The 20,912-nt window shown below is 45.2% G+C and overlaps 1 protein-coding gene across 1 annotated transcript; it reads left to right on the top strand.

Moving 5' to 3' along the window:
* The first annotated feature begins 1,182 nt into the window (after positions 1-1,182).
* stk40 (serine/threonine kinase 40) lies at positions 1,183-19,838 on the top strand. Its single transcript, XM_003228252.4, has 11 exons — positions 1,183-1,333; positions 6,996-7,115; positions 7,905-7,990; positions 8,071-8,214; positions 9,190-9,417; positions 10,914-10,966; positions 13,459-13,574; positions 13,959-14,103; positions 14,351-14,470; positions 15,839-15,923; positions 16,106-19,838. The coding sequence occupies exons 1-11, from the start codon at positions 1,330-1,332 to the stop codon at positions 16,328-16,330; spliced, it is 1,326 nt and encodes a 441-aa protein (XP_003228300.3). The 5' UTR covers positions 1,183-1,329; the 3' UTR covers positions 16,331-19,838.
* Positions 19,839-20,912: the final 1,074 nt, after the last annotated feature.

Raw genomic sequence — 20,912 nt, forward strand, 5'->3', positions numbered from 1 at the left:
GAACCCTAGAGTTGGAAGAGGCCCCAAGGACCATCCCAAGGTCTAACTGCCATTCTGGACCAGAATGAAGAAGACATCTTTCCATCATGTCTCCTGTATCAATTTAACAATATAATAATATATAATACTCGTACTATACTAATATTATAATATATTGTATACATAAAATATTAATAATAATGTTATGATGTAATACAATGTATTAATAATACACTATTATAATTGTATATTTATATTACATGTAATATTACTAATAATATTGCAATATAGTCATACAGTACAATATAATAATATATCATGCTTATAGAGTGCCTATATTGTGCTGTACTAATGATATAATATATTGTATATACAGTAGAGTCTCACTTATCCAACGCTCACTTATCCAACGTTCTGGATTATCCATCATATTTTTGTAGTCAATGTTTTCAATATATCATGATATTTTGGTGCTAAATTCATAAATACAGTAATTACTACATAGCATTACTGCGTGTTGAACTACTTTTTCTGCCAAATTTGTTGTATAACATGATGTTTATGGTGTTTAATTTGTAAAATCATAACCTAATTTGATGTTTAATAGGCTTTTCCTTAATGCCTCCTTATTATCCAACATATTCGCTTATCCAACATTCTGCCGGCCCGTTTATGTTGGATAAGTGAGACTCTACTGTACTGTATATACTCGAGTATAAGTCTAGTTTTTCAGTCCTTTTTTTAAGACTGAAAAAGCCCCCCTCGGCTTAGGCTCCTGGTTGGCTTATATTTGGGTCAGATTATACTCGAGAATATATGGTACATTTATTATTTTTCCCTATTATGATTGGTATTATTACATTTATTATTTTTCTCTATTATTGTTGCTACTATTACATTTAAGCCTCGCTTAAGCGGCTGAGGGGAAAAGGAAGGGGCCTGAGGCTGTTAGGAATGATGGGAGTTGAAGTCCAAAACACCTGAAGGGCCCAAGTTTGCTCCATTGGTACCAATCTTTATTCAGTGATGCAACCCACCTCTTGTCAATCACAGTCAGGATGGGCGGGCTCTGCGTATCACTCCCACTCGCTGTGTACTCCTCTCGACCAATCGCAGCCGCCCCAGAGCCCCTCCTTTCGCCTTCCAGCCAATCAGAAGCAACCCGCGCGGGCGAAGGTTTCCCGGAAACAAAATGGCGGCCTGTGGGAGCGAGAGGGAGGCGTGGCAGCGATGGCGCGGTGACGTCGCGCGTGCTTCCGTCACTTCCGTTGTCAGGTGGCGGAGTCGGTGGGGGACTGGCGGCGAGGCGTCGGACGGTGGCCGGCGGGGCCGGGCCCGGAGGCGGCGAAGATGGGTGAGGATGAAAGGGAAGGCCCGGCTGGCAGGAGGGCTCTCTGTCGGGAGGGCTTGGATGGGGTCTTGTTACTGAGTGGCCTTCGAGGCCCCTTGTCATTCCAACGGAGTCCAATGAGCCCCCTTCCTTCTCTGGAGGACTTTAAGCAGATGCTGAATTGCCATCTGTCGGGAGGGATTGGATTGTGCCTTCCTATTTGTCAGAAGCGGGTTGGTTTGGATGGCCCTTGGGGTCCCTTCGAGCTCTAGCATTTTATAATGCTGTATATCAATTATATACCTATCACCTCTCTCTTTCTCATCTATGGCTGAATGGCCATCTGTCAGGAGTTTTTTGATTGTGTTTTCCCACCTGGCTGAAGAGGGTTCGACTGGATAGCCTTTGGGGTCCCTTCCAACTCAAGGATTCAGTAATAATACAGTAGAGTCTCACTTATCCAAGCTAAACGAGCCGGCAGAACCTAGGATAAGCGAATATCTTGGATAAGGAAAAGCGATTAAACATCAAATTAGGTTATGATTTTACAAATTAAGCACCAAAACATCATGTTATACAACAAATATGACAGAAAAAGTAGTTCAATGCGCAGTAATGCTATGTTGTAATTACTGTTTTTACGAATTTAGCACCAAAATATCACAATATATTGAAAACATTGACTACAAAAATGGCTTGGGTAATCCAGAAGCTTGGATGAGCGGGTCTTGGATAAGTGAGACTCTACTGTAATATTTTTTGATGACCATGGAGCCTCCCTCTGTCTCTGGAGGTTTTTAAGCAGAGGCTGGATGGCCACCTGTCAGGAGGGATTGGATGGTGCCTTCCTGCATAATGGCACAAAGAAGGGGGTTGGACTAAATGGTCCTTGGGATCCCTTCCACCTCTTGGAGCCTATGGGCCCTTCCACAAAGTTGTATGACGCAGGCAGAAAATCCCACAATATCTGCTTTGAATTGGATTATTTGAGTTCACACTGCCATATGTTCCAGTTCAAAGCAGGTAATACGGGATTTTATTTAGCTGTGTGGAAGGGGCCTAGATTTCTAAGGGGGAAGATTCCTTTTCGAAAGAGCCTGGCAGGTGAGCGCCCTGGAGAAGGGCATGGCTGGCAGGATGGCCATCTGTCAGGAGGGCTTTGAGTGTGCTTTTCCTGCCTGGCAGAAAGGGGTTGGGCTTGATGGCCCTTGAAGAGGACTCTTCTGGCTCTAGGGTTCTAAGAAGGGACTGGAGTGGAGCATGGTTAGCAAGTGGGAGGGCTGGAGTGGAGGAACAAGGTTGGCCGCTGTTTTAACATTTACATGTTGCAGGAGTTAGATTGCAATTTGTCCTGTTTTAAGTGTTGCAACTGCTCAATAATAATAATAATAACACGGATTTTTGTGTGTGAGAGAGAGCATCTGCTTTATGGGCATAATGAATACATTTGGCAAGTATATTTTCTGCTTGAGGTCTTTAATTATGGAGGAGTTAGTGAAATTGCTAGCTAGCGATGATGGTGAAATCAGGGTGCTAAAATTCTGATTCTCACAGCCAGTGGATGAGGCTCCTGATTTCCCCCTTGCAGTGCATAATGGAGGAGGAGTGCATGGGCAGGACAATGGGACATTGGTGCATTGGTTTGCAGAATGATGTGCCAGCAAACCCGACTGAATTATGTGACTCACCCATAATGCCGTCAGGAATATTGGCTGGGAGTTTGCATTTCATTTTTGAATTATTCCCATCCTGACCTTAGAGGTGTGCACCAGGAGAAGGAAAAGTACAGAGGAGCAGAGTTTATATGGAAAAGTGCATTGAAAATTATATGCACCATGTATAGGAGCAGAAACAAGCAGCAGCCCTCACTGGAGATTCTGAGCAACCTTAGCCTCACATGCCATAAGATGCTTATTTCATTACTTTTGTACTTTCTTAATTATACTATGTAACACAATTTTTGTTCCAGGGATATAAATGTCATTTCTTAATTGGAAAAGGTGTATTAAACATAGAAACGGTGTATTAAACGCCATTTTTTTGTGGGAGGGACATTCTGCAGCACATTTTGTGATAGTTTTTAAATGAATATCTCAAAGTTTTAGCCAATTCAACCTAGTTTTATAGCAGTCACAAATACCAAGTTTCTAGAATAGTATAACAACTACTTTCAAAGTAAGTACAGTAGAGTCTCGCTTATCCAACATAAACGGGCCAGCAGAATGTTGGAAAAGCGAAAATGTTGGATAATAAGGAGAGATTAAGGAAAAACCTAATAAACATCAAATTACGTTATGATTTTACAAATTAAAACAACAAAACATCATGTTTTACAACAAATCGACAGAAAAAAACAGTTCAATACACGGTAACGTTATGTAGTAATTATTGTATTTACAAATTTAGCACCAAAACATTGCAATGTATTAAAAACATTGACTACTAAGAGGTAGACTGTGTTGGATAATCCAGAACGTTGGATAAGTGAAGGTTGGATAAGCAAGACTCTACTGTACCGCCATGCCATTTCTCATCATCCGTTTCCTGCACGTCTTTGCTTCCCTCTCCTGCAGTAGCCTTTCCTGTTGCAACCTGCGGCTTCTCCTACCACCGCTTAACCCAGGAAAGATTGGGTTCTTGGGCAGGTTTCCTCTATCATTTCTGCATTCTGCCCGGGTCACAATCTGTTCTGGATTTTTTTCCAGGAATTGTTTGAAACAAGGTTTTAACCCAGCCTTGCAGAGCTTCCCTTCCTCACCCGTTGCTGTGTTTTAAATGCAGCCGTTGCCCTCGTCCTGGGCGCTCGGCCAGCTTCTCACACAGATGCTTTTGTCTGTCTCTGCCCAGCTCTGAAGTGGGGTTTTGTTGCTTGGAGCTCACAGGACAGTGGGGTTTTTCAGGGGTTCTTGCAAATGGATTGGGAGCCAAGAAAAGGAGGAGGCAGCAATGAAGGTGTGGGTTCAGGAACGGAAGGAAGGAGCTTGTCTTGGCTGGCTGACTTCTCTTTGCAGGTTGCACAGAGTTGGAACAGAAGCAAATGCTGACATTGGCTCCAGTTTTGCAGTCAGATCCAGAGTAAAGGGCCAACATCAGGATTCTGGTTTGGGCCTAGCCCTCTCTTCAGCTCTGCTTTTGCCTGTACTTTACACCAAAACATCTCTCCTGGTTGTATAGGAGAACTGCATGAAACAAGTTTGTGGTCTGGATAGTGATGACACAAACCAAAGACCTCCGATGTGTATGAAGCACTTTCTCTTTTGTGAGAGTTTGTTGTCTTACCACCATGGTTTGCCACTAGCTTCCAATTACATTAAACTGTCAGTGTAGATGGTGCCTCAGTGTGCATTTCTACACAATCTGTGTTTCCAGCAGAGAAGGGATAACATCTTAGATGGATTGGTCCTATCCATTGAATTTTTGATTTAGTGACTAGTGAAGTGCCACAGCATTCAGTCTTGGGCCCAGTACTCTTCAACATCTTTATTAATGACTTTGAAAAAGGGAGACTTTAGGACTGCATCAAAAGGAGTATAGTGTCTAGATCGAGGGAAGTCATGGTGTCTCTTTATTCTGCTTTGGTCAGAATTCATCTGGAATAACACTGTCCAAATTCTGGGCACCACAAATTAAGAGAGATATTGACTCTAAACTGGAAGGGGTCCAGAGGAGGATGACTACAGGGATCAAAGGTCTGGAGATTATTAATCCCTCTGAGGAGCTACCTAAAGAGCTGGGTCTGTTCAGCCTCAGAAGAGAAGGTTGAGAGGATCATGCGAACCATGTATAAATATGTGAAAGGCTATCCAAAGAGGGAGCAGACCTTGTTTTCTGCTATCTTTGAGACTAGGGCTCAATTGAGCCATGAGTTCAAATTACAGGAAAGGAGATTCTGTTGGACATTAGGAAGAACTTCTTTCCATAAGAAGAGCTGTTCAGCAGTGGAACTCTCTGTCTTGGAGTCTGGTGGAGGCTCCTCCTTTGGAGGCTTTTTAACAGAGGCTTGTTAGGAGTGCTTTGAGTGTGCTTTTCCTGCATGGCAGAAGGTGGCTGGATTAGATGACCCATGCAGTCTTTTCCAAATCTATGATTTGCTCCCTTTATGTGTGTGACTGAGGGCTGACTAGAAGGTACATGGTCAGTTTGGAAAGAAGGGGGAACATGACTCCACTTGTGGAAGCATTTTGCTTTGCGATCCAGGTCTCAGCCTGAGGCTTGCAGTGATGCAGAGTTCAAAGTCTGAAGTGCGGTACAAACCACCAAAGGCTAACACTGAGTGCCTTGGGCACTGGAATATTGTTTGTTTGGGGCACTGTCTCATCTTTTCCCTCCAATCCCCTGCCTGCTGTTCTAATGGTGCATACCTGAATGAACCAGGTGTGGGTCAGTTTGGTTGTTGCCATCCAGCTCAATGTCGACAGGCATCTATGGCTCAAGGAATAGGGGGTGTGCATTGGCCAGGATTCCCTTTTGCTGAGAATATTCTCTTTGGCCCCATGTCACCTGGGCCACCGCCGCCTCCTCCTCTGTTGCAAAGGCAGAGAGCAGTGGCTGACGTTTCGGGTTTGACAACAGGAAGCCTCTGGGGAAAGGGGTGATTCATGGACTCCTCCTCTGCCTCTCCGCCTGAGCAGCGTGGGAACGTCTCCTTACTTCCTTCCCTGTGTCGCCTCAGACGTCCTCCACCTCAAAATCCCTCTCTCAGAGAGAGACAGACTGGCGAAAGGAGGAGGGGAATCTCCCACATCAGTGCTTATCTAGCAGCCTGATGGGGGGTGTGGGCTGACGGATATTTCTTTTCAGTGCACCAGGGACTGGCCCCATATTGACCCTGTGCATAGTTGTCCCTTCCCTTCCTGTAAATTTACTCTGGACTCACACTCGTTCAAGGATGACTGTTTTTCAAGAGTTTCGAAAACCTATCGCTGGTAAAGCGTGTCATCATCTTACACTATGTAGAATTATTTTTCTTCCTGCGTTATAAATGTCATTTTCTAATTGATTCTATCATAAAAACATGGAAAAAGTTTATTAAACTACAAAAGCGTTGGTTTTGCGGGAGGGACATTCTGCAGTACATTTTATTGTAGTTTTTCAATGAACATCTCATCAAATCTCAACCAATTCAGCAGAGTTTGTGGCAGACACAAAAACAAAGTTTCTGGAGTACAACTACTTTCAAAGTATGTACAACAAAATTAAACAGGAAATAACACTTTCAAACCAGGAACAGAACACTTTTCAAATTTTGTTACACAGTGTAATAATAATAACACCAGCGGTAGTAGCAATAACAATAGGGTTGTGTGTGAAGGATTTAGTCCCAGGTTTCAAGCAAAGCCACGGGGCACACGAGAAACCCTTCCCACTCCCCCTTTCTGTCTGTTTCCTCTATCCACATCTCCTTTCTGGATCCCCAAAATGGTCACAAGGGGAAGGCTCTGGCTCAAATCTCAGGTGGTGTTTGGCTTTACAGTCTCTGCAAGTTGGTTCTTCTTGTTGGTACTGCCACAGTTGAAAGGAGAAGATGCCTAGAAGCACTGCTGGATACCGGTTTGTCTCAGGAGCCCTTGCCCTGGGCTCAGCTCACGGCCCTTGGCTCTCACTGCCGATATCCCTATGAAGGCACAGATGTTCCATCAGGCTCTGACAAAGAGCTTTCTAACTTTTTGTCTGTCTTTCTTCCTAGAACTCAGAATGAAGCGGCGTGTGTCCGACCGAGGAGGAGGAGGAGAGACGTCAGCCAAGGCACTCTGCCTGGGCATCTCCAGCAACAGCGCTGCCAAGCGGGCTGGGCCCTTCATCCTCGGTATGTTGTATGGAGAGGGACTCCCTTTTCTTTGACTTGGACATGATCTTCAAGGCATTTGTGGCCATCAGAAGTTGGTCACATTGAAAAGCTGAAGGGAAGGAGGCTAACTCCCAGTTTACTTATTTAATAGTGTTGTCATGTTTGGAGCTTTGCATTATTACAGCCTAATTATGCAAAGCTGCTAAAAGTTCGTTCCCTTGGTAGCCCTGTTCAGGTCTTGCAAACTCAGGGCAGCAGCTATGGCTCCACCTGCCATGTGGTGATATTATTACACTATGTCACAAGATTTGGGGGAAAAAAGTCTGTTCCTGGTTTGAAAGTGTTATTTCCTGCTTAATTGTGCGGTCCTGACTTTGAAAGTAGTTATTCTACTCCAGAAACTTCATTTTTGTGGCTGCCACAAACTAGGTTGAAATGGTTGAGACGCAATGAGATAACTATTGAAAAACGACAGAAAATGTGCTGCAGGATGTCTCTCTCACAGAAACGAAGTTTTTGTAGTTTAATAATTTTTTCCATATGATAGAACCAATTAGGAAATGACATTTATAACCAGGAACAAAAATTGTGTTACATAGTATTGTTGTTGTTGTTATTGTTTAATTCCTGGACATGTTCTTGAGCTGCCATTCCTCAAAAAGACCCTACAGTGGTGCCCAAAGGCTCTGTGATGGAAAGACAATACCATAAACTTCCTTTATATTTAAGCAACAAAGTGAACACCCATGAAAAAGTACATATACTGTAAATCCATTCAGTTCTGGTGCTTTTGATTGTGCTTTCTAGGGCCTCGCTTGGGAAATTCTCCAGTGCCCAGCATCGTCCAGTGTTTGGCCAGGAAGGATGGGACAGATGACTTCTACCAGCTCAAGGTAAGCATCAGGCCTGTTGCCATGTTTTTGAACCACTCTGAAGAAAAGGCCACTTGACCTTGCTTCCTCCTTTCCAAAAGATCCTCACCTTGGAAGATAAGAGTGACAAAGGCACAGAGACCCAGGAAGAACGTCAGGGGAAGATGCTGCTCCACACCGAGTATTCCCTCCTGTCCCTTCTGCACAACCAGGACGGTGTTGTCCACCATCATGGCCTTTTCCAGGTAAGCCCTTCCTGGTACTGTCAGGGCTCCGAACTTGGCAGCAACAGCTCAACTTTGGAGAATACTACATGGGTCACTGATCCTCAAAAGTCTGTCTAACTCCAACATCTTATTGTGAGGAGCTACAGCTCCCTTCATCCCAATTGCCTCACTGGTGGGTGATTGGGAATGCAAGTTAGTACATCTGACAAGCTATCAGGCTGGGAAAGGCTCAGCCAACAAATTGTTTACATCTTTGTCTCTAAAACTGTCCTAATTGTTTCCACATTCTTTGTCTCCTGAGACCAGAACTTCCCCATGATTTCCTTGTTTTCTGACACTAAAAGGTCACTTGGACATGGCTTGCGACTCACATCTGGCCCGAGCAAGAGCCATGACCTTTTCAGTCTCTGCTTCTAGCAGGTGCTTGGCAAATCGTAGGTGGAGAGGGATTATATTATGTAACATGATTTTTGCTGCTAGGCTATACATGTCATTTCCTAATTGGTTCTATCATAAAATCATGGAAATTATTTTATTAAACTGCAAAAACTTTGTTTTTGCGGGAGGGACATCCTGCAGCACATTTTGCTCTAGTTTTTCAATGAATATATCATCATAGAATCTTAACCAATTCAACAGAGTTTGTGGCAGCTACAAAAATGAAGTTTCTGGAGTTGAAGAACTACTTTCAAAGTAAGGACCACACAATTAAATAGGAAATAGCACTTTCAAACTAGGAACAGAATTTTTTTCAATTTTCCTAGAGTTGGAAGGGTCTCCCAGAGAACATCTAGTTCAGCCCCCTTCTGCTATGTAGGCACAGTACAGTCAAAGCCCTCCCAACGGGTGGCCATCCAGCCTCTGTTTCAAAGCCTCCAAAGAAGGAGCCGCCACTGGACTCCAAGGCAGAGAGTTCCTCTGTTGGGAAGTTAAGGCAGAGGTAGTCGTGCCCTTGCTTTGCTTGACGCCTCTGCCGTCCCTTGGTGCCCTCAGGACCGAGCCTGTGAGCAGGTGGAAGACCTGGAATCTAGTCGCCTGGTGCGGAAGGTAAAGAAGCGCATCTGCCTGGTGCTGGACTGCCTCTGCGCCCACGACTTCAGTGACAAGACAGCCGACCTCATCAACCTCCAGCACTATGTCATCAAGGAGAAGCGCCTCAGCGAGAGGGAGACCGTGGTCATCTTCTACGACGTGGTGCGAGTGGTGGAGGCTCTGCACAAGGTACCCATTTTCTGTCCTTGAAGAGGGAAGGATTGAAGCGGAGAAGAGGGACATTGATGGGAGTGTCCCTTGCACCAGGCAGTGACTCTTTGCTGCTGAGTCACATCTTAGGATGTAAAGCCCAGAATAGAATAGAATAGAATAGAATAGAATAGAATAGAATAGAATAGAATAGAATAGAATAGAATAGAATAGCTTCATTGTCATTGTACATCATACAATGAAATTAAATGCCACTCCAACGTGTATTTATTTATTTATTTCCAAAATTTATATCCCGCCCTTCTCACTCGAAGGGACTCAGGGCGGCGTACAAAATTGGCAACAATTCGATGCCTGCACATAATTAAAACAGCAATGAAAATCCAATTAAAACGATATAAAAATATAAAACATATAAAACATATGATTAAAATCCATTCATCCAAACTCCTCGTGCTGTAGCCGTAAATCAGTCCGGTTCGTCTTTATCATTTAATCTTCGAAAGCCTGGGCACATAGCCATGTTTTCAGGGCTTTTCTAGAACTCAAAAGGGTTGGGGCTTGCCGTATTTTTCTGGGGAGGGTGTTCCACAGCTGGGGAGACACCACCAAGAAGGCCCTGTCCCTCGTACCCACCAGCCGCGCTTGTGAGGCAGGCGGGACCGAGAGCATTATATACGGAATTACAAAACAAAGCACCCATCTTTCCACATACTAATCACGATTGCACAATCTTTAATACCACATCAATGTAAAACCATAGAATTCAGTATAATCACGCCTCTAGAATAAAACCTATCAGCCTATTTGTCCTTGTTTTTGTCATCCTATACCATCTGCCAGATGGTAATCATTAAAAGAAGAATATCCAGGGTGAGATGGATCCTTAAGAATATTCTGAGCCTTCTTAAGGCAGCAAGAATGATAAAGTTCTCCCAAAGAGGGGAGAGGGCAATCAATAATTCTCTGGAGCGCCTTCCTATCTGCCTCTGTGCGATTACCAAAACATGTGCAGAAGCAATAAGTTGAAAAAAACTCTATAACACAGCAGTCGAAAGTCAATAGAAGTTTTTCACTCAATTGTTGGTTCCTTAAAAGTCTCAGATAATACAGTCTCTGCTGGGCCCTCTTAACCAACGCAGCCGCAGTATGAACACTGCCCCAGGTCATGTCCCCCTTAACATCACACCCAGGAAGTTAAAACTGGCCACCTGCTCCACTTGATTTCCATTTATAACCAAACACTGAATTTCTGGTCCATTCCTTCTGTAATCTACTATAAGCTCCTTGGTCTTATTGAAGTTAAGAACCAAATTATTGTCCCTGCACTTCAAGAACAACCGATCTATCTCATCCCGGTAGGTAGAGCCAGTCAAGGGACCTTTGGTTCATTCCATTTCCTTGTGGGGGAAGATCAGAGGAAAGGGGTTGAATCACATCCTTCTCCTTCACCGTTCTCTATTTTCTGGCATTCCTTTGTTCTTAGCGATTAAACCACTCCTTTGTCATTGCAGAAGAACATCGTCCACAGAGACCTGAAGCTGGGGAACATGGTGCTGAACAAAAGGTGAGACCTTCTTGGAATTCCTGCAGGTTGTTACGGTGGCTGTCCATCAGGATCCTGATTAATATATTTATGTAGGTGTTTTGGACTGCAACACCCACAATTCCTACCAGCCTACCGGCTGTTAGGAATTGTGGGAGTTGCAGTCCAAAAAACTTGGAGGGCCCAAGTTTGCCCATACCTGTTCTAGAAGCATAGAATTGTTTTCAAAATAAATCTGCTACTCATTCTGTCTTGCTATCAACAGGGAACTAGGTAATGAGATATGCTATACCAGCTTCGGCTGAAAATTAGCTTCAGTTTGTCTCTTCTAGAATATACTTGAATCCCCATTAGCATCTTGTACCTTTGTTAAACAACATAAAGTAACATTATACTACCACAAGATGAATATATGAAGCATGGCAGACCCTAGTCATAGGATCCTGGCAGAATGTGACCTTAACAGATGCTAGCAGAAACATCCTGTAGAGATTCCAAACATATCAGTGCAGAGCAGTATGGCCTATGAACTATATGTCAGTCATGAAATAACAATATACGAGGGCTATCCAGAAAGTAGATTACGTTTTGGAATTAAAAATGAACAAAGTATAGGAGAAAACATTTACCATATGCAGTTGAAAGCCAGACCCAAATACCACTTCTCAACATAGTCCCCATTGAAATCTAGGCACTTATCATAGCGATGAATGAGCTTGGAAACCCTTTCCCCACCAAACTTTACCGCTTGGCTTGCATCCTCAACCAGGTGGGCATCCCTTCCCACAGCTGCGCATGTGCATGCGCTCAACTTTCCCCCATGCTCGTCCTGGATCGCTCTTCCAAGGTTTTGCAAGAAACACACCTTTCCTGTCCCAAAAAACAGTCGCCATAACCTTCCTTGCAAGCATTTGCAAAACAGAAGAGTGATCCAGGACAAGCGTGGGGGAAAGCTGAGCGCATGTATAAAACACGGAAAAGGTGCAAAAACTTTGATTTTGCGGGAGGAACATCCTGCAGCACATTTTGATCTAGTTCTTCAATAAATATCATCATAGAGTCTTAACCAATTCAACAGAATTTGTGACAGGGACATCCAGTCCAACCCTGAGGCCCTTCCCCTCTCCATTGGCTGTGGTTCATTTGCTGCTCCTTCCGCCCCGCTCCCCATTGCAGAAGGGAGTCAGGCTTTGGCTGACAGCTCCGCAGCTGGATGCCTTGGACATCATGTGCTCCTGTGGGTCTGTGAAGAGAGAGGGGAGGAAGAAGGGAAAGATGATGCAGTGAGAGACACTGCTGCCTGCCAAAGGAAGTTGAGGATATTTATGACCCAAGGAGTCTTCACAAGGGAGCCATTGTGTGCTTGCTCTTTGCAGGGCTGAGAATTTTTCCCTTCTCTTACTTCTTCCAAAGGCTTGGGAAAGAACCAGGAAAACTATGGGAACCCTTAAGGCCACTCTACCTGGTTTTCAGCTCTTCTGGAAGGCTGCAGGGTGTCATGGCAATGACATTTTTTGAGGAGTAGAAGTTCCAACGTAATGCTCCTGCTCACCTGTTTTAATATTAACTATAGATTCCAATTACACTGTGTAACAAAAAAATTTTTTAAATGTTCCTGGTTTGAAAGTGTCATTTCCTGTTTAATTGTGAAGGTACTTACTTTGAAACTTGGTTTTTGTGGATGCCACAAACTGTTTGGAATTGGTTTAAATTCCATGAAAGATTCATTGAAAAACTATAGCAAAATGTGCTTCAGGATGTCCTGCAGAAACAAGGTTTTTGCAGTTTAATAAACCTTTTCCATATAATAGAACCAATTAGTAAATGACGTTTATACCCCAGGAACAAAAATCATGTTACTTAGTGCTAAAAGGGTTGGACTAGAAGGTTCTTTGAGTTCCTCCGGGTAAGTTCCTGGCGGAGAGCCTACTATGCTTGTTTCCTTGCACCATTGAAGAAGAAATCTCCAAAGAAGATGCATGAATTTAATGCAAAGAACTTTATGTGAGTTTGTTGCTCCAGATGGACTGAGTTATTTTAAAGCTGGAGGTTTTGTATTTTGAAGCTGCTTGCTTAATTTTTCTCCTTAACTCTGCTACTTAAGAGTAAACTTTGATTTTTCCATTTTCTTGGCTTGTATTTGCTCATTGTGGATGCACAAAAGGGCTGGATAAGTCTGGAAAAGACTGCACGCAGTTTGTCTTTTCACAAACCCGTAACATTTCCTCCCAGCTCTAACATTCTATGATGCTGTTATCTGGAGTTATTTTCGTTGAAGGATTGGATGCATCAACAAAGCAGAATCTGATAGACCCAGTTTTATAGAATCATTGGAACTGGAAGGGACCCAAAGGGAAAGAGATTCCACTCTCCTGTTGTCAGGAAATGCTCTAGTAAGCAAATAAAGCCAACACACAAAGGATGAGTGCCTCTCGAACTGCATCATGTTTACTGCAGAGGATTGGTACCCCATCTTCCCCCTTCTCTTACTCCTGTTCTTCCTTTCATTGCAGGACCCACCGGATCACCATCACCAACTTCTGCCTGGGGAAGCACCTGGTGAGCGAAGACGACCTGCTGAAGGACCAGCGTGGGAGCCCAGCCTACATCAGCCCTGACGTCCTGAGCGGTAGGCAAATGGACGGATGCCCTCCTTTCCAAGGCCTTGGCTGGGCTTTGGGAGGTGACCGTTGAGCTGCAGGAAACAGAGACCTCCAGGGAGGGCTGGGAGAAAGGATCTGGCCTGGAAGTGTAGGAAAGCCCTCTGCTCCCAGCTAGAGCTGGTGCTACTGGTGTCATGGATACTTTTTGAGCCTTAAAAATGTACTTTTAATCTGTTTTCAGTGGGACAGAGTATCAGGCACTTTCAGAGAAAGACGTAGGCACACAGACCCCAGTACTGGTTTCATAATAGTTATATTGGTTACACAGACAAAGGGGAAACATCACAGCCATGGGGTGCAAGGTTGGTGTCCCCATTAGCCACTTTGTCACCATTCTTCCTCTGCTGCAGGCCGGCCGTATCGGGGGAAGCCCAGCGACATGTGGGCCTTGGGGGTGGTGCTGTTCACCAAGCTCTACGGACAGTTCCCCTTCTACGACAGCATTCCCCAAGAGCTCTTCCGCAAGATCAAGGCTGCCGAGTACACCATCCCCGAGTGAGTAGTATAAGGGTTATAACAATTATTATTATATGTATTTATATCCCACTTTCCTCTCTTAAAACTACACCTCCAATTTGGCTCGGTGTCACTCCCAGAATCTTCCTTCCCTGGGGTTTACTGTCTAGGACTGCTGGAGATTGCAGACCACAAGGCACTCTTGGGGAAGGGCATGGGACTGTGGCTTCTCTAGTGAGGAGGGAGGAAGGGACTTGGCCCCACTGACCTTCCCTTTTCCCTGCAGAGATGGGCGGGTATCGGAAAACACTGTCTGCTTGATCCGGAAGCTGTTGGTCCTGGACCCACAGCAGCGCCTGACCGCCTCAGAAGTCTTGGACTCCCTCAGTTCCATCATCGCTTCCTGGTGAGTTTGGGGGTTTTTTGGGAGGCTGATGATTCCCCAACTAATCCACCCCTCCTCTTGTCAGTTATCAGCAGGTGACGCATTAATCTTTCCGCTGGCAACTTCTAGAATACACTTATGTTCCCATTAGCAATTGATTTAAAAGTACAACTCTTGGTGAATAACATTGAATGTCTGCCTTGTTTTGAAAGCCGCTCTGAGTCCCCTCGAGGAGAAAGGGTGGGTTAGAAATAAAATTATTATTATTATTATTATTATTATTATTATTATTATTATTATTATTATTATTATTGTCATTGTTATTAGAAACACAACAAGATGATTCCATAGCAAACATTCTGCTGGCTGTTGTATTGGATCACACGTCGGACACTTCCCAAGTGTCTAGGACTGTGTGATGTATCGGCGAATAATGCGTTCAGATCCCAGTAAGGTGGCCTTCTGCAGCTGGCAGGTGGGGATTTTGTCAGCGCCGATTGTGTTTAAGTGCAGGCCAAGGTCTTTAGGCACTGCACCCAGTGTGCCTATCACCACTGGGACCACCTTGACTGGCTTGTGCCAGAGTCTTTGCAATTCGATCTTTAAATCCTCATATTGTGTCATATTTTCCAGTTGTTTCTCCTCAATCCTGCAGCTGTTGTTATTATTATTATTATTATTATTGTTGTTGTTGTTGTTGTTGTTGTTACAACATGACCCTCTATAGCAAACAACATGTTATCTATAAAATGTGATGTAGCAATATGAAATTATTACACTTTGTAGCACAATTTTTGTTCCTGGGTTATAAATGTCACTTCCTAATTGGTTCTCATAAAAACATGGGAAAAGTTTATTAAAATGCAAAAACCTTTCTTTGCGGGAGGGACATCCTGCAGCCAAACTGGTTTTTCAATGAATATTTCATTGAGTCTCAACCAATTGAACATAGTTTGTGGCAACCATAAAAACAAAGCTTCTGGAGTAGAACAGCTACATTCAAACCCGCACAATTAAACAGGAAATAACACTTTCAAACCAGGAACAGATTTTTTTTTCCAAATTTTACTACATGCTATTTTTTTACTATTATTTCTTCTTGAAGCTATAATAGCATGAATCGATAAAACATGGCAAACCCTGGCAATGGGACTTAACATAGCCAAAGGTAATAGACTCTGAGGGCAAGCAAGTTGTTCAGGAGCAGAGATTGAAAGAACAATTGGAATATGTTTACATGGAAAATGGCCTGCAGAGAAGGATACTGGAGGGATGGCAGTCTTTGCATTTTGGGACTTGTTCTGCATAAAAGAAATCCCCTTCCTGCGAAACAAGTGGGTCTGTGGATGGGTAGCTCTGACCTACGTGCCTGGCTCTTTCCTCCCTCAGGCAGTCCCTGTCTTCGCTGAGTGGGCCTTTGCAGGTGGTGCCCGACATAGACGACCAGGTGGCCAATCCAGAGAATGGGCACAAGGTGAGTCTGGGAGGACAGGGAGGAAGAAGGGCAAGCAAGACAAGTGTCACCAAGGTTGTTGTCCAGGAGATTCTGGGTGTTGTTGTCCCAGAAGGAAACTCCAGAAGGGAGGGAGGGGCATCAGGGTCCAGCCCCGGCCCTCTTCCCAGTCTGTCTCTGAGACTCCTCTTCCTTTTCCCCAGGCTAAAGTGGCGGAGGACTGCTCTCAGTACGAATTTGAGAACTACATGCGGCAGCAGCTGCTCCTGGCAGAGGAAAAGAGCACTCTGCACGAGGCCAAGGGCTTCTTCCTCCAGAAGCAGCGGCAGTTCGGGAACGTGCCTCCGGTCCGGCGCTTGGGGCACGATGCGCAGCCCATGAACCCCCTGGATGCCGCTATCCTGGCCCAGCGCTACCTCCGGAAGTAGCCCTCAGTGGAGGACGACCCCGGCAGCCCCCTCTCCGCCTGACCGCCTCCCGGGACCCCTGAGAATGTAGCCGGCCTTCCCTGCGGCCGAGGCCCCTGCGGCCCGCGCATGAGGAGAGGCCGCTCTCCGAGGCTGGGAAGGAACAACGGCCGGCGTCGGACTCTTCGCTCTCCCTTCAGACGGCCAGCCTGCTCTTCTTTATCATGACTCCGAAATCTACCTCTCTGTCGTTTTTTTTAACCACACTGTTCTCTGGACTGGGACACCCAGCACTTCAGGTGGAAAGGTTTTTTGCCCCCAAAAAGCCGCCTCCGGATGACACCAAGGGTTGACCTGCAGGCGCACACACGCAGAGCCTGTGTTTGGTTCACCTACGGTTTGAATAAGCTTCCCCCTTCTCCCCCCGTTAAACCTCTGGGTTTCACAAAAGTCTGTTTCTCAAACCCATTCAACACACTTCTTCCTCCCCCCTCAAAAAACCTTCCTCTGTTGGTTCATGTTTTAATTTAACACCTAGTTTTGATATCGTTCGCACAAGATTCTAGTGCAACTGGAGACTCGGACGAATGGAATCGTCTTTGCTATGATGAGCTTATTGCAGTGAGATGCGGGAAGAGTTTTCAACCAGAAGCTGTTTGAAATGTAGCTTTTTTCATTTTTGGGAGGGCTTTTTTTTCTTCAATTCCAATCACTTCATTGTTTTGGATTTCTATTTTGTTTGCAGTCGATCGTTTGCAAGAGTTGTGGTAGCACTGCATTTGTTGTGTAGATGTCTGTCTTGCCCCCCAGCAGTTTGGCTGAAGAGATGCGTCTGCGATAATTAATGTGAAGGGTATTTTGCCATTGCCCTCTCCCTTCCGATCCTGAACTTGTCCTTCTTTCCCAATGTAACCCCCCTGTTGCCACTGGTTCAGGTTCAGGGAGGCCTATTGTGGGGCCGTTGGACGCTCCTCCCTGCGTTGTCTTGCCACGGTCCGGACACAGCACTTCGGGCGAAGGATCCTTTCTGAGCCACGTTCCTTGAACTGGATGCCTCTCTTGCCAGACAAAGCCAACTCTCAAGCAACCCTTTCTGGGGATCCTCTTCTCCCAGCCAATTCTCTTGCCCTCCATTCCTCCCCAGTTATTGGACTGGGACAGGTTTGGGTTTCTCTTTCTCCTGGCCAAGAACATTGGGGCGAAGTCTCAAGATGGAGCCATCAGATTCCACCTTGAAATGTAGGAATTTGGGGCCTGGATTATGTTCTTGCACAGGTTTCAGCTCCTCAAAACCTGGCTCCAACTAAGACAGTGGAAGGATTCTGGGATTTCAAATCAATGGAAACACCTCTGTCTTTCTTGTGGCCAAAGTACAAACCATCCTTAAAAGTGTGGGGTCCATGGAACTCGCATTGTCTTCACTTGGGAAGTGATGTGGGACGGAAGATTTACTATGTCTCTGGGCCACCGTTTCTTCACCAGGAAGAAAGTGGGACGGAAGATCTGCTATGTCCCTTGGCCACCGTTTCAAAGTAGGACGGAAGATCTGCTGTGTCTCTGAGCCACCGTTTCTTCACCGGGAAGAAAGTGGGACGGAAGATCTGCTATGTCCCTGGGCCACCGTTTCTTCACTGGGAAGAAAGTGGGATGGAAGATCTGCTATGTCCCTTGGCCACTGTTTCAAAGTAGGACGGAAGAGCTGCTACGTCTCTGAGCCACCGTTTCTTCACCAGGAAGAAAGTGGGACGGAAGATCTGCTATGTGTCTGGGCCACCGTTTCTTCACTGGGAAGAAAGTGGGATGGAAGATCTGCTATGTCTCTTGGCCACCGTTTCTTCACCGGGAAGAAAGTGGGACGGAAGATCTGCTATGTCTCTGGGCCACCGTTTCTTCACCGGGAAGAAAGTGGGACGGAAGATCTGCTACGTCTCTGGGCCACCGTTTCTTCACCAGGAAGAAAGTGGGACGGAAGATCTGCTACGTCTCTGGGCCACCGTTTCTTCACCGGGAAGAAAATGGGACGGAAGATCTGCTATGTCTCTGGGCCACTGTTTCTTCACCGGGAAGAAAATGGGACGGAAGATCTGCTACGTCTCTGGGCCACCGTTTCTTCACCAGGAAGAAAGTGGGATGGAAGATCTGCTATGTGTCTGGGCCACCGTTTCTTCACTGGGAAGAAAGTGGGACGGAAGATCTGCTATGTCTCTGGGCCACCGTTTCTTCACCGGGAAGAAAGTGGGACGGAAGATCTGCTATGTCTCTGGGCTACCGTTTCTTCACCGGGAAGAAAGTGGGACGGAAGATCTGCTACGTCTCTGGGCCACCGTTTCTTCACCAGGAAGAAAGTGGGACGGAAGATCTGCTACGTCTCTGGGCCACCGTTTCTTCACCAGGAAGAAAGTGGGACGGAAGATCTGCTACGTCTCTGGGCCACCGTTTCTTCACCGGGAAGAAAGTGGGATGGAAGATCTGCTATGTCTCTGGGCCACCGTTTCTGGCCTTCCATGTGACCTCATGGCCTTCTCCATCGATGGCTACAGCATCCTTGAGCATCCACAGATGGTCCTTCTCAAGCCGCGTCCTTGGCTCTCTGGTTTCTCAGAAAAAAACCTGGACTGATGGACGCAGAAAGACTCCTGGAAAGGCATGAGGCCGAGACAGTGGAGCGTTTGCTATGCTCCCCTCCCTTGAGCCATCTCCAAGAAGTTGGGGGTCTCCTTGATCTTGCTTCTTCAGGGCCCATCATTCGTGGTGACGGGGATAGAAGGAACCCATTGAGTGGAGATGGGTGTATTTCCATCATCCCTGATGTGAATGGCAGTGTTTGTTGTTAACAAGGCAATGGAAGCATCCCCTGAAAGCAACACCATGAATTGGACACATCTACGGTCTGACCATGAAGCGGTGCCTTCTTTTGGGCCCCAAATTTTTGCTCCGTGTACAAAAACCGGAGCAGAAAGGCAACACTGTTCGATGGAGGGCTATCCGTGGCCTCCCCTCAAAGCAGAGGCCTCCAGGTGCCTTCTCTCGGACCCCAGGGTTTGGCTGCTTTTGCTCCATAGATTTTCTTTCCATTATAATGGAAGTGGGAGACGGCCAGCAGGAAGCCGAGCAGTGCTTCCTGTCTAAATATATCCCCAGGAAGAATGACACGTTTCCTCTGGTTTCCGCGCCAAAGAGCCGTCTCCTTCAGGGCTCGGGGCCTTCGAGGAAACAGATGACCCTCCGTTCCCCTCCTCCGGATTCATTCTCCCCAAATATTGCTGCTCTTTTCACCCCCTTTTGAAACCAGATAGCAATATGCCGCCGGCAAAGCGGGTGTCCCAGTCCCGTCTGTTGCAAAGAACTGGGAGGAGGCGGAAAGGAAATGGGGCAGTTCAAGGGGCAAGTGGATTGGATTTTGGGGAGACTGCAGGCCGAGACAAAGATCCTGTTGTAAAAAAAATTGCAAAGAGAATTTGTATAGAGACCTATTTTTGTATTACATCCAACTATTCCTGCATGTCAGCAATAAAAGTTTCGTAAGGTAGGAGCGGAGTCGGAAGTCTCTCTCTGCAATGAGGAAGGGGAGGGGGCTCCGGATTCTGGGGTTCGTATTTCTTGTGTCAAAAGGGATCTGCTCCTCATGTGTTTCCCTGTATTTAACTGGGAGGTTTCTAGTCCTCATGCCCAGGAATATAGACATTGGGGGCTTCCCAAGACCCGTTGGAGGAACCCCCCCCCCCCCAAAAAAAAAGGATGTCTGCAAAGGCCGATTTTGGGCACCAGGGGGCACTGGGGCCCAATCCAATACTCAGCCACACTTTAGGGGAAGGTACTTCGTTGGACTATAACTCCCAATGCCTCGTGCCCTTTAGGAACCCACTCATTGGCCTTATACATCTCCCTTTCCATTCTCTGCGGTGAAATTTAAATACTTCCTCCTTCGTAAAGGGTTTATTTGTCCTTCAATTACATTTATAGAACGCTAAAGATACAGAGATAAATAACTTTGTGGGAACTTGCTATACAGAAGTGTCTCACTTATCCAAGCTAAATTATGCTACGCTAATAATCTAATATATATACACATATATGTATATTATATATGTGTATATATATTATTCATATACAGTAGAGTCTCACTTATCCAAGCTAAACGGGCCAGCAGAACCTTGGATAAGCGAATATCTTGGATAATAAGGAGGGATTAAGGGAAAGCCTATTAAACATCAAATTAGGTTATGATTTTACAAATTAAGCACCAAAACATCATGTTATACAACAAATTTGACAGAAAAAGTACAGTAGAGTCTCACTTATCCAACATAAACAGGCCACCAGAATGTTGGATAAGCGAATATGTTGGATAATAAGGAGAGATTAAGAAAAAGCCTATTAAACATCAAAATACATTATGATTTTACAAATTAAGCATCAAAACATGTTATACAACAAATTTGACAGAAAAGGTAGTTCAATACATAGTAATGTTATGTTGTAATTACTGTATTTACGAATTTAGCACCAAAATATCACAATGTATTGAAAATATTGACTACAAAAATGCGTTGGATAATCCAGAACATTGGATAAGCGAGTGTTGAATAAGTGAGACTCTACT

The sequence above is a fragment of the Anolis carolinensis genome, unplaced genomic scaffold (assembly GCF_035594765.1).
Source record: "Anolis carolinensis isolate JA03-04 unplaced genomic scaffold, rAnoCar3.1.pri scaffold_10, whole genome shotgun sequence".
Lineage (NCBI taxonomy): Eukaryota > Metazoa > Chordata > Lepidosauria > Squamata > Dactyloidae > Anolis > Anolis carolinensis.

Coding starts and splice junctions, on each gene's coding strand:
- stk40 (XM_003228252.4), top strand. Junction 9,418..10,913: donor TGGTGGAGGCTCTGCACAAG/GTACCCATTTTC, acceptor TTGTCATTGCAG/AAGAACATCGTCCACAGAGA. Junction 13,575..13,958: donor CAGCCCTGACGTCCTGAGCG/GTAGGCAAATGG, acceptor CCTCTGCTGCAG/GCCGGCCGTATCGGGGGAAG.